The sequence below is a fragment of the Papilio xuthus genome, unplaced genomic scaffold (genome assembly GCF_000836235.2).
Source record: "Papilio xuthus unplaced genomic scaffold, Pxut_1.1 DF827870.1, whole genome shotgun sequence".
Taxonomy (NCBI): domain Eukaryota; kingdom Metazoa; phylum Arthropoda; class Insecta; order Lepidoptera; family Papilionidae; genus Papilio; species Papilio xuthus.
Window position 1 is genome coordinate 288,347 of NW_013530779.1, and position 12,920 is coordinate 301,266.

The 12,920-nt window shown below is 31.5% G+C and overlaps 1 protein-coding gene across 1 annotated transcript in view; it reads right to left on the reverse strand.

The window, feature by feature from the left end:
* BomSIFR (neuropeptide FF receptor 2-like) overlaps positions 1-12,597 on the reverse strand; it is a gene marked incomplete at its 5' end in the record, with an annotated part of 57,921 nt that extends 45,324 nt beyond the window's left edge. Inside the window, one exon of the mRNA XM_013308667.1 lies at positions 12,051-12,597. Coding sequence (XP_013164121.1) covers positions 12,051-12,597 — 547 coding nt within the window. The remainder of the gene's footprint in view (positions 1-12,050) is intronic.
* Positions 12,598-12,920: the final 323 nt, after the last annotated feature.

Consider the following 12,920-nt stretch of genomic DNA (forward strand, 5'->3'; position numbering starts at 1 on the left):
TTCTTTATTTTATCATAGTATTGTTAAAACAAATATTTGCGCTTTATATTCACAAAAGAAAAAAAAAATGTCTATCAAACTTTTATAAAAATCTACATCTTAAACAAATATGCTCAAGACAATGGAATGGGTTCTCAGTACATTTTCCAAAGCTGCATTTTACAACATTATTAATCGAATAAGCGCGAAGAAACATGCGACAATTTTTAAATCTGAGCACGTCACATAAAACAAGACTAAGTAATATTAAAAGCAACACAGCATCATGCCAAAAACACTTCAGCAAATTTTCACCCGAGTCACTATCGTTTAAGCTATGTAGAAGAAATATTTAGTGTGATTTTTGCGCTCGACTGTACTGGGTGCAGCGAGGTCAATGACCGCTGCACACTCGACGCGCCTGTGTGCGTGTAATACACATGCAAACCATTGACGCTATACATGTTGTTTTTATTTATTATTAGAATGTGCGTTTCCCCACACAGGCATACCCCAAGCTATACAGGGTGTTTTTATAATACTATGTGCATGCTTACGCTTCATTGAGGAGTTATTTATAAACTTGACAGTCTCGAGTGCTGACGTTCTATGAAATAATATGTTAAACCTCTTTTTACGATTCTAATAAAATTCAAAATTGAAAGCTAATTTGTGTACATAAATAAAATTTTATTAAAAAAACTATAAAGCTCTATTCAAAACATAAGAAAACAATATGAATTTATTTATATCGAGTTCCAATAAGTGCTCTTCACTTGAACTTCTAGATCAATATGATCCTAAAGTTTATGAATCACAGTTGTAAATAACAAAAAAATTTCATCATCTCTCAACGCTTTTACTGAATATACTTAGAAAAAAGGCTTTAATAAAATAAAAATAACGAGAACTGATAAAAACATGTTTAACATATCGTATATCGTTAAGAAAATTTGTTATGTCTCTTGCGCTTCAAGGTCGGGAAAAAAACAAAAATCCGGAAATCATATCGCAATTCTATAACACAACTTATTCCATAAACTAGAATGATAAAGTATGTTTTAGTTGAATATATCGAAACAGTCAGTTATGTAGGTGACCGAGAAACCTCGAAGCACGGTAACAACCTATTACTCAGTTCGCGAAATTGTGTAAAAAAAAACACAAATCATCCCGCTTATTGGATTTCACCGATCTATAGACCGATCTCCTCTTGATTTATGGCTCAAATTGCGATTCAATTTACAAATTGATTTATGTAATCATTTAACAACGGTAACAATGTTTTTCAACATTTTTTACAGTAAAATTTAATAGAATGTTACCAGTTATGGGCCATTTATTTATAACTTACTTATAATTTGTTAATTCTCCTTCTGATTAAAATCTAATTACAAAAGTAAAAATACAATAATTATATTGTAGCACAATTCTAACCCATTTACATATAAATAACCAGTTCACACGGTCTTTTGCAATCAGTGCTTTTGAATAGCAAATTACCGCGTGCTAATATCCTAGTAGATAATAATGGTTCGTTTACCTCATCCGTCATATTTGAGGTTACCTTAATGTGAGACGTTTTTAGGGCACGTAGTGTTTGGAGTTAACGAAACGTCTAATACAATACTGTGGCCTCTATTCATTTATTTAATCGTTGTTTGATACGGTAAATAATGAAAAAAGGCTTTTACTTAATCTAAAATGATGATGGACGAAAGCGACATTGCAAAAAAAAATTTTAAACTTGTATACAAGTTAACTTTAATGAAATATTTAAGTTATCGCTTAAGTTAGAAATAACGTACGCAATAAATTAACAAAAAATATTTTCCTTGTCATTGATAATAATCTCTGTAGGTTTCTAAGTTATTATAACATTCATTAATCAAGCGCTGATATAAATGTAGCAAGATTTTAATTAAACTCAGAGCAAAAATATCTTTCATCTTAATTTCCTAAAGCAACAGAGCGTAGTGTTGAGTTCGAAAACCCTAATAAGTATGTAAGTTTTAGTCTTTTGTACAATTTCGACTTTTCGTTTTACTTCAATGTACTCTTTTAACTAAATATGAACATGAATGAAAATATTCACTGCTAAATGAATCATGTAATGTAAATACTTTTCACATAAATTTGTCAATTAATGTTTCGCAAAATATATCATGAATCACTACTAACTGTTCACTAAAAAAATACGGAGTTATATTTATCTACAAGAAATAATATTTAGTATAGATATCGTAGCAATATCTATCATTTAAAACTAAAAGTTAAATACACTCATATAAAAAAATGATAATAACAAGTTTCCAAATTACCCGTAACATGCTCCAAATTGGCATATCCCAAAAGGAAAGTATGCAATTCCACAAAAACCTACTACCCTAAATAGAGGCCTAACTTAATCAAGTGGTCGTGTTCCCCGAACTGTGTCGGCTACTGTTTTTATCATCGAACGACTAACAATTGAGTTGGATAGTTTTCCCAATCGACCAAACTTACGTGAACTGAATGTTACGAATTATGTGAGAAATATCAAGAAAGGTTTCTACTTGAGAAGGAAAACTTTTTTTACACATTATTTAACACATTTTACGTCTACTACTCTCTTTGATTTTATCAGGTATACTATTTTATTTAACTACTAGCTGTCGCCCGCGACTCCGTCCGCACGGAATTATCCAATTCTCAGACCTACTGAATATGCGTATATAATTTCATAAAAATCGGTCAAGACCTCTCGGAGGAGTATGGTAACGAACATAGTGACATGAGAATTTTATATGTAAGATATATACGTTCTACATTATGTAAACAGCCTTTTATATATTATAATTTCCGGGGTACAAATATTCCGCATGAACTAAAATCTGGATGACACATAAATCTTTGAGTTTCCGTGCATAATTCAATTTCAACAATTTTGAGGTTAGTTTCAGTAGGCTCTTTATCTTCTCTAGCCAGCGTTGTTTTTGTCATTTTAGATATACGGTGTACCCTGTGGTGTCAAGATCTCATTTAAATATTGGGTTAAAACTACTGTAACACGTAAAGGCTTTTGACATTGGATGTCAATTGCAGATAACGCTATTGATTTACAGCACTATCATTTTCATATTTATTAAGAAAAGATCATCGACAGCAACCGTATGTTTCCATTGGCGAACAACTTATACAAAAAGTGTTGCCATATTTCTCATTGTCTTTGAAAATGCAAAGACAAAATAAGTTTTAATGAACTTATGTAAAGGATTGTAAGTTTACGAATAAAATTCAAAATTGTTTCATTAAACCTTAAATTTACCGATTTTGTCGTGTAATTTTGATTTTTGACGTCAAGTGAAAGAAAGTGTTACATAACAGTACAATTTATTCCCTATAAAAATTTTAAAATCTTTGTTTTGAAATTGCACTCAATAGATGGCGCTATTTACTCTGTCAGTCGGGTTTTTTGCTTTTTTTTTGTTTAAACTACTTGTAGGTTGCAATAAGGAATGGATATTAATATGACAAATTCTATTTTATTAATAAAAGCAATTTGTTATTTGATTGTATAAGTGAAAAACACAAGCCGAAGCGGCAGGAAGTCGAGAGATTATCGAACAAAATCCCTCTGGGCCGGGCTTTGGGCTAAGCCGGGGTCGATACTCGCCGCATATAAGCTCCCAACTTTCAATTTAATTTGACGGAGACTTCTTACAATGACTCTTGTGCAAGAAATCCATTAACATCTCGAAATAATCCTTTTTGTTTCATTTTGAAATATCCATTATTCTATTTATAAAAGCGGGTTTTCCATTTTCTGTATTTTTAAAAAAGCTAAAAAATATCTCTTGAAAAAATATTATTGGTCCATAAATATAAACATATGTAACTTACATCGAAATAATAATAATTAAGCAAGAGAATTAAAAAAAATGTTGTTATTTACAACACATCGAAGTTAGAACAATAAAACAAAAGAGAAAAGCAAACGAACCAAAACCATCGTTTCAGATAACTTATTTAAACTTTATCTCAAACTTTGGTTTTGTTTATGACTTTAGTTTAAACATTTTTAGACACAGCAGCATTTACAACGCACAAGACGTATGTTTAAAGTTTTCGACACTCAAATTGCTTAAAGTTTACTCTCGTTTGTTTTGACTCGCAACATCTTTAAAAAAAAATCTAATATTCATCGTAAATCTTCAAAACCTTTCCTTGTTACTCTTAGAGATAATAATGCTTCAATTAATTTTAGTGTATTTTCATTCAATTAACTTTTCAATTCCAAGTTCATTTACATCAAACGTTCTTCTTTCGAGATAAGTTTAAAGTTTTTTCTTTCTTTTTATTGGATCTTGATTGTGAATAGTACTATAAACAAACTGACGTTCGTCGAGACAAATGGAAGTTTCTAACTCGTCATGTGATCGACTTGAGTTATTTCTCAAAAGTTAACGGAGTATTTGGTGTATCTTTTGATTATTGCTCAATACTTTACATTTTTGAAATTTATTAAATGTATGTTTCTAATTGAAATATAATAATAAAACTTTTTTGTGACATAATTTTTTTTTTATAAAATATTAGCAGATTTTTTTTTGTAAATTTAGTAATATTTCTTTTACCATTCCAAATAAGCTCTAAGCTTGTTCTAGGATATGGTTTACGACAAGAGTCGAATGGCGGGATTCGAACCCCCGACCATAATATGTCATTTATTTAACTTTTTTTATTTTAAGTTGTATATATGCAATTACAGATGCGTTGTCTACCTAACTAGTGCCCTATGCTGTGCTTACACGTATTTTGTAATATAAATGTTTACTTTAAATATAAACCTCAATCCAATATAAAAATAACTCCTGCTTACAAAGAACCGATTAATCCAATTGACATTTTCCCGCTTACAACTTTCTTCCTCATTCACGAACTTAATGTATCGAGAGAGGAAATTATTTGCCACAATACAAATTACTTCGTCGCGTTCTAAGCTGTATTTTTTATTAAACAAAATACGATTTTCTTAAGACGTAGCCTGTAGCCGATGAAATCTTTGGATCATCTTAACTGAGGGGCAATGACCCCATCTCTTGTTTGGCACTGAATAAATAAAACGGAATCGAAATTTAATTTGATGAAAGAGATTTTATTAGGCGGCACTTAAGGCTTTATGCGTACGTTAAGATGAGCAACTGAATACGGTTAATGAATTTTATTATTTTTTACAATTCATTTTCGAATACATCACAGAATTTTACTGCTGCACAATATTTACTCTATAAAATTTCACTGTTTCAAAATTAAATTATGTCACGATGATATTATCTTGAGCAAAATCTAGTCATGCAAATAGAAAGGTAACCTTTTTTATTTAAGCTAAATATTAAACTAAAATCTAATTCACAAGTATTATATATGGGACTATATTAAAATTACTTGTTTATGTTTGTTACCAGCGGAGTCCATTACTAATTTGTTTATCTTTACAAAAGTCGGGTATGTATTTGATATTAAATTACAATCAATTAACAAAACATACAATAAGTATTATATTTACTATACTTTAATTTACTACCATACTATTACTACTACGCCCGGTAGTACACTTTATATGTAAAACTCACTCTACCAAATAATTATATTAGAGAAGCTGTAGAAATAAATTAAAATTACAAAATCTCTTTAAATAAATATTCTTAAACGTAAACCTAATTAATTTTCTTTCATATTAATACCTTAATTTCAATATAAAGTAGTAATCGTATTAAAGTCAAAATAAATTCATGAGAAAAATTAAGATGCTATCATTGCTCTACAGAGAGGGGTTTCAGATCATCGCAGCATACATGCCTTTGACTTAGAGTGCAAGGGATTGTGAGCTATCATATCTTAGTTAGTTAGTTAATTATGATTGATTGAACTGAAACATGGTTATTTGCTGAGATAAACCTAAGTAACAGATAACATATCTACAAAAATTTACCATACCTTTTTCGTCGTTTACTTAAAAACATTTTACACTAACTAAAGCCCGCGATTCCATCTGCACGAAATTAAAATAGACTGAATTAATAGGCTATGTGTTCTTCCAGTCTATGTTCTACATCCATGAATAAATTACATCGAGATCCGTTGAGTCGTTCTGAAGATACCTTCTCACAAACATCCATCCATCCAAACTATCGCATTTAAATTATTAGTAGGATAAGTAAGATATGCGATTTAACAGCTAAGAATTAACCATGTTAATGATCTATTCGTATGTCAAATCATTAAAATTGTAATGAAATTTAAGTCTCGGATGAATTTTGCACTACTGTCTTGAGTACTTTATAATTAAAGTTATGAATATCTTTCAGTTAGATGACATTTAACCTGCCAATCATTCGAATAATTAAATTGCTTTTGCATTCAATTTTAACTTTTTTAATGTGTCATATTCTGGAGACTAACGATGGCTATAGTCGGGAACTATACAAATCCAGAAAATTATATTAAAAATATATAATTCATTTATTTTAATTAACATGCACGCCTGCACTAAGTCATAGCACCGAAATTGTTTGAATGATTGACAAGTAATTATGAGCCGATAAATAAAATGGATTTTCACAAAAACACGGCATTATAATCTTCAAACTGAAAAGCAATTTACTGGCAATCAACACCCTGTATATAAACATATAGTGTTAATAGAGAAATATCTCCAAAGCGACTATTACTTGATATGTGAACATACAAAATTAACCTTTATTGTGTAGTGTTTAAGACTAATGTTGTTTAATTTGCTCGGACGCGCCGCTTTACCGGCCTCGAGGGCCAGCGGTCATCCCTCGAGGCTCATTCACTAAAACCTTTCTCGTAATTAGAACCGTTTATGTGGAGAAAGGGTGTTTCATTTTTATACATCCATGTGATATTTAGGTCAGCTTCAAGGATAAATGAGGAAATGAAAAAACTTTTTCTAAAAAAAACTTTTATTAACAATGGTTGGAAAGAAATCGACAATATGATTTTTACATTATGACTCGATGTTGTTTATATCATAAATCAAATTTTTTATAAACAGATAAATCAAGACACTCCTTCTTTTTAAAGTGGATTAAAATGATAAGTCGCTAACTATGTTATCTGATGTTCTTAAAATAATGATATCAAAAACATCCCATATAGTCATACTCGATGTGTATCAAACAACGTAAATTTAAGAGTCGCGAATAAACAAGATTGTTGAACTCTTAAGTAAACGCCTCATATAAGCCGTAAGGCGGTAGTTTAACGTACTAAGGTGTAATCACGTTCAAGCTTAAATTTAACGAGCTCACGTGTAACGAAGGCTGGGTAACTAAAATTAATTGTATTTAAAACCATAATTATATTTGGTTTAACATTAATATTGTTTGGCAGAAGATTCCCGTATTATAATTAAGCTGTAAACAGTATTTATAAACCTTATGTTATATTAAAATATTTTATCTTTTTAAGGTATAAATAGAGTATAGAGATACATCAAGTTTGAGTTTATTCTCTGAGACACAAATGATAAAATCAACAAGCAATGATTGACTCATACAAAATAGAGATCATGGAATGCATACTTTCATTTTCCATTCCTTTCTTTCATTATCACCATAATTAAGTCGGTTTAATGTCGGAAAATGGCAAACGAAAGCCGACATAACGGACCGACATAATTTATGGCGACTTCTTTACGATTCCACGAGCTTGTCCGTTTATAAGTGATGGGTCCGATTCCCCTCCCCTGCTCCCGGGGCAAAGACCGCGCCTTTTGTTCGGCCACCGCGCGTTTACTTAGACAATATTGATGACAAGGACTGCTCAATTAATTTGATTAATAAGCTTTGGAAATCCGCTCAGACATAATTACTTTTATAAACTTTAAATCTAAGCTATTTTCATAATGGCGGACGTAATTACATTAGAAAGTTTTTTTTATTTTATAAAATACCAAAAGCTCATAATCTTTTGATTTTTATTCAACTGATTAATCTAAGAAAGAGGCTTATATTTATTTCAGCTTTTTATACTCGACGTCGTTCGTTTCAAAGGCTCTACTAAAGATATTTAAAGAAGGTTAAGGTTTGTTTTACAGATATATAGGCATTAGTAGGGAAACTTTTTTGATCCACAACAGTAGTCATCGTAACAAAATTTTTATCACTTAAAATAATGTATTGCGTTCAAAAGAGAAGCAACAGCTTTAACATTTCAAGATGGACACTTCATCGTTAGTGTAACGACATATTCTGACTATAAAAATCTAACCTTGTTAAATAACTAGGTCTGTAGCTCAATAAATTATATCTTAAAGACACCGAAGCCAAACGGTCAATAAAGTGTGTCATAAAACAACATCGGTCATAGCCTAAGTGTTCCATCTTGATACAACCGAGTTTCATCGAGATGTAGACGTAAACTGTTGTACTAATCGTGAACGCTCACACGTTTTATGCATAATAAACTTCAGGGAAAACATTGGGTTCCGTATAATTTTGTTGAATACTATGTACAAGTAGCGTCCATTGTAAACATTAAAAATACTAGAAACGAAATAGGCGTTATTTCTATTTAATAATTATTATTTTTAATTATTGCTTACGTGTTCTTTGTTTTTTTTTTATTTAAAATTTTTAATTTTTTTAAAAGAGATTACCCACGACAATAATGCATTGGCAAATATGTAAATAAATATTTTTTTAATAACCTGATTATAAGATTAAAAGTCAAATACTGCGTTAAATAAAACAACTCATCTTCACATAATACAAGAGTCAATTGTGCGAAGAATATTTTCCTTAAGAGTTTCACGTTTAGCAGACGGACCCCAAAAGCTACGTAAACGTTGCTTAATGGCGTTGAAAACTATGAGGACATCTTGCGGGAACGACGTCGTTAAAGGACCGGATTGCGGCGGTTAACGTTGACCGACAACAAGCGACGAACGACATTGTACACTTCCTCGCGGCTATTGCAGCGTCTAGACTATCATTCCAACAGCTGTAATCATTCTAATACCCAGAGTAGTAGTAAATGAGTTGTGTTTCTAAGAAATGCTGTAATAATTCTTAAACACTTTAAAGTATTTTTACCCGCATCTTCGGATCGTTCTGGTTGCAATGTTACTGTTATCCACATAAACTTTTACATTTCTAATAGTCTGGTCCTCACTTCAAATTAGGTATCATATTAATATAAAGAATTTTAAAAACTTTCTTCAATTTCAATTTGTATCTAGATCAAGACAAGTCATTCGTCATCCCTATAGTGTATACGTACCCTTAATTTTAATTTATAAATTATAAACTGCTATAAACTTTTAATATACAATTAATATGCATAACAAATTATTTAACAGGCCAGATGAATGTTATGACAACATTTCTTCAACAAGTTTATTCGGGTCGCTACAAGTTCCGAGTGCCGGGAACTAGTTAGGGAACTAACTAGTCGAGTTCCGGCAGTCGTCGGAACCTTGTTACTTCCCGTGTCCCGGACACTCGTTTGTCACAACTTTACCGGACAATAACTAACTGGGTGTATCGTTTCGTTTTGAAATGTGTCCAGGTTGGAACTTAGTTTTAATGCTTTTGAATTTTCATCACTTGATATGAAGTTTTTTTAACGTACCTACATTTATGAGTTGGGTGAAGATTTAATTAGATCTTACTCAAAAACAGAAAAGTTAGAGTTTGCCAATAGCTATCTTCGACTTGTAATTGTTATAAATATGCTCTACTTCAAAACGTCGAATTACTGTAAAAAATACTCTGTAACCCGTGAAGTATTTTATTAGGCGCACGTTTATTCATAAAATTATTTGTATTCTCGTTAACTTGAATGTGTTTCCATTGCTACAATGTCAGGTAATTTTAAAGTTCATCAAACTTTTTAACAACAAAGCCTTTAAAATTACGAAGCATCTGAAAACTCGCCGCAATAAAAGCCCGCCTTTACTTTAGAAGTCGGTAACGGCTGAGAGCTCTAAGGAAGACGATCCAATTAATTAATTTAAAATATCGTATTCAATTCAAAATGTTCTTTACATTTTCTTTTTTTTAAATATCATACAAAATTTATAAAAACAAAATGAGCAAGTCTACATATGAAGATGTATGATATGAGATTTTACAAAAACGTTAAAATGAACTAATCATGCAATATAAAAATCCGTAGTCTGTGTTTATCCATATTGCTGGAGAGTGTAAATATTTATTTAAAAAAAAAACTAAATCATTTTTACCAAGAAACATATAATTGAATAACTTTAAAAGACAGACGATTTGTAGACACTTAGACTTGTGAATGTGCTGATAAAAATACTAAAAACACTAATACCGTAATAAAAATCGTGTAGATACGAAACAAGCAGACGTACAGAGTGCGATAAACACATTGATATTTTGTTAAGGATCTCTCTTCTGTCGTCTCCGATACAATAGAAAAGAGTGTTGAGCCAAAAATGCAAATATAAACGCTCGAGCGACAGCAAACTTATGATCAACGTGTCAAAAGATAGAAATCAAAATTCAAACACATATTTTAAGCAACTTTTGAAAATGTTGCAAAATTTAAAACTTGAAATACATTTTTTCTGTTATTGTTTAATCATTTTAAATAATGTCGTTGCCTATTGTAATTTTAGATAGGATGGTTTTTATATCAGATTTTGATCTTATATACACACAATACCATTATATACCATACTTATATAGAAATCAACAATGACATAAATATGCTAGCTGAAATAGGTCTATAAAATCTGTAATTGTATGCATTACATTCTACAGCTTTTGCGTCGAAGTGAACGCATGAGTTATACTACTACGCCGTAGACATTAATATACGCGAAACTCCGAGCCGTAGACTCGTAGCAATATGTAAAAGGTGCAATTAAATTATTATTTATGATAAGTAAGTATTCCACTCAGACATAAAGGATCGTAAAAAAAATCTAATGCATTATGGAAATTTATAAACGAAGTTACCGTCCACTCTCACCTGGTGAAAATCGAGCGAAAACCTTTGATACAAAAAGTAAATTTTTTATAGAATTCTTAAATATATTCAGTAAAGTAAAGTATAAATTTATGAAAATAAAAACACGAATATAATTTCTTGCATTTCTAGTGCATTTAGTTTTACCTAACTGAATAAATTATTTAGAAATTACTCTCTGAAACTTATTCATTTTAATCTTAAATCAGTTAAATTTAAATTCAATATTTCATCATAAGTTATCAAGAGAATTCAATCAAATATTCACTTACCTCGTCTGCTTCTTGCACGTACTACATTACTGTTGATAGAGATTTGATGAAATGAACTGCTACTAATTTAAATCATAATAAATCTTATATTTCAGTAGAGATCGCTGTTTTTTGATTCAACGTTTAGAAACATGTTCGTAAATTGTTTAATGACATTTGTCGTTGGGAATTACGTTAAGAATCTCATTTTAAACATAATTAGTCATTTGTGAACATCAAACGAGCTTGTAATAAGCGATTAAATTACATTACTCCACCAAGAATCACACTTGAGAACCAGAAAATGAATATATAATATCGTATTACGTATTTATGTAGCTCAAAAATAAATTATTTCTTCTTAATAAAAAATAAACAGTACACTAATAAAACATAATTATTGACTCTGTCTACTCCGATTATGACAAGCAGACACGAACCACCATAGATAGTAAAGTATTTTAAAACCGCAAATTTTTTCCTCTTAAGATCCCGCGCTACATGCGAGCCCATTTCACTTTATAAGTTGAGTTCTCACTCTTGACAAGTTGTAAAATAACTTTCACACGACGACGGAACTTCTACCGGATACAGTACTGAGATTTATACAAGTTTACAAATTGATGTTGAGGACTGGCGAAACTCATAAAAAACTAGAGAAATACTTATTTAATAAATTGATTAAAAAACATAGTTTAACCTTTACTATTTTGTCTCCTACTGAACTAAAACAAGAACTAAATTAAAATCCGTGAAAATAAATCAATTTACATGGAGTTTTTAAAACAATTAAAAAAGAAGAAGAATACTCACGGACAAATATATTAGACATCAAAGTAGCAGGCAGACAAAACACGATCACCAGGATATCAGCAACGGCGAGGTTCACGATGAAGAAGTTGGTGACGGTTCGCATCCTCGGCGAGCGGTACACCACCGCTATCACAAAGCAGTTGCCCACTAGGCCCACCACGAACACCAGCAAATACGCCACGCAGTAGACCGCTGTCATCGCTCCGCTATGCCGGTACAGCAACTCCTCGCTTATCACACCGAAGTCAGACCGATTCATCGTTATATTCATCCTCAGTGGATGCCGTTCCTGTCCGTCCATATGAGTTGAAAGTGGTTCCATATCCGGCAAAACACTATTGTCCGGAATAAATTTTGTATTTATCACATCCATTATCGAATTTGATAGCATATCGACAACATTGTGATTTCTCGAATGATCGCGAGAATGATTTCTGTGGCGCAAGTGATGCCTGGGCGATTCGATTCCCGGATGCTGTGTCGAATAGTTCAAAAAGTCAGTCACATCATCCGTAAAAAAGTCTGTTGGCACTCGCAATGGAGCCATTTTAATTTAAATTCAACACTAAGTCATTTGTGAAAAGAAAATACACACACAATTTATGAGTTTATACACAAAACTTTAGTTAGTAAAAGGACCATAGTTTTCCGAAAACGATTCATAAATTTTATAGAGAGTATGAAAAGTTCCGTAATGTATGGCTTGAGTTCGTAGCGGGGTTGTCGCGCGCGTTCTGTGGCGGTCGGGCGCCGTCTGAGCGTAGTACCGCTACGGCGTAGGCTCGAGAGTCCGACGCATGTGCATTCTGATACCAACAAAAATACATTTGCGCTTATAGAACTTTTATTCCTATTGTAGTAGAGTTCATA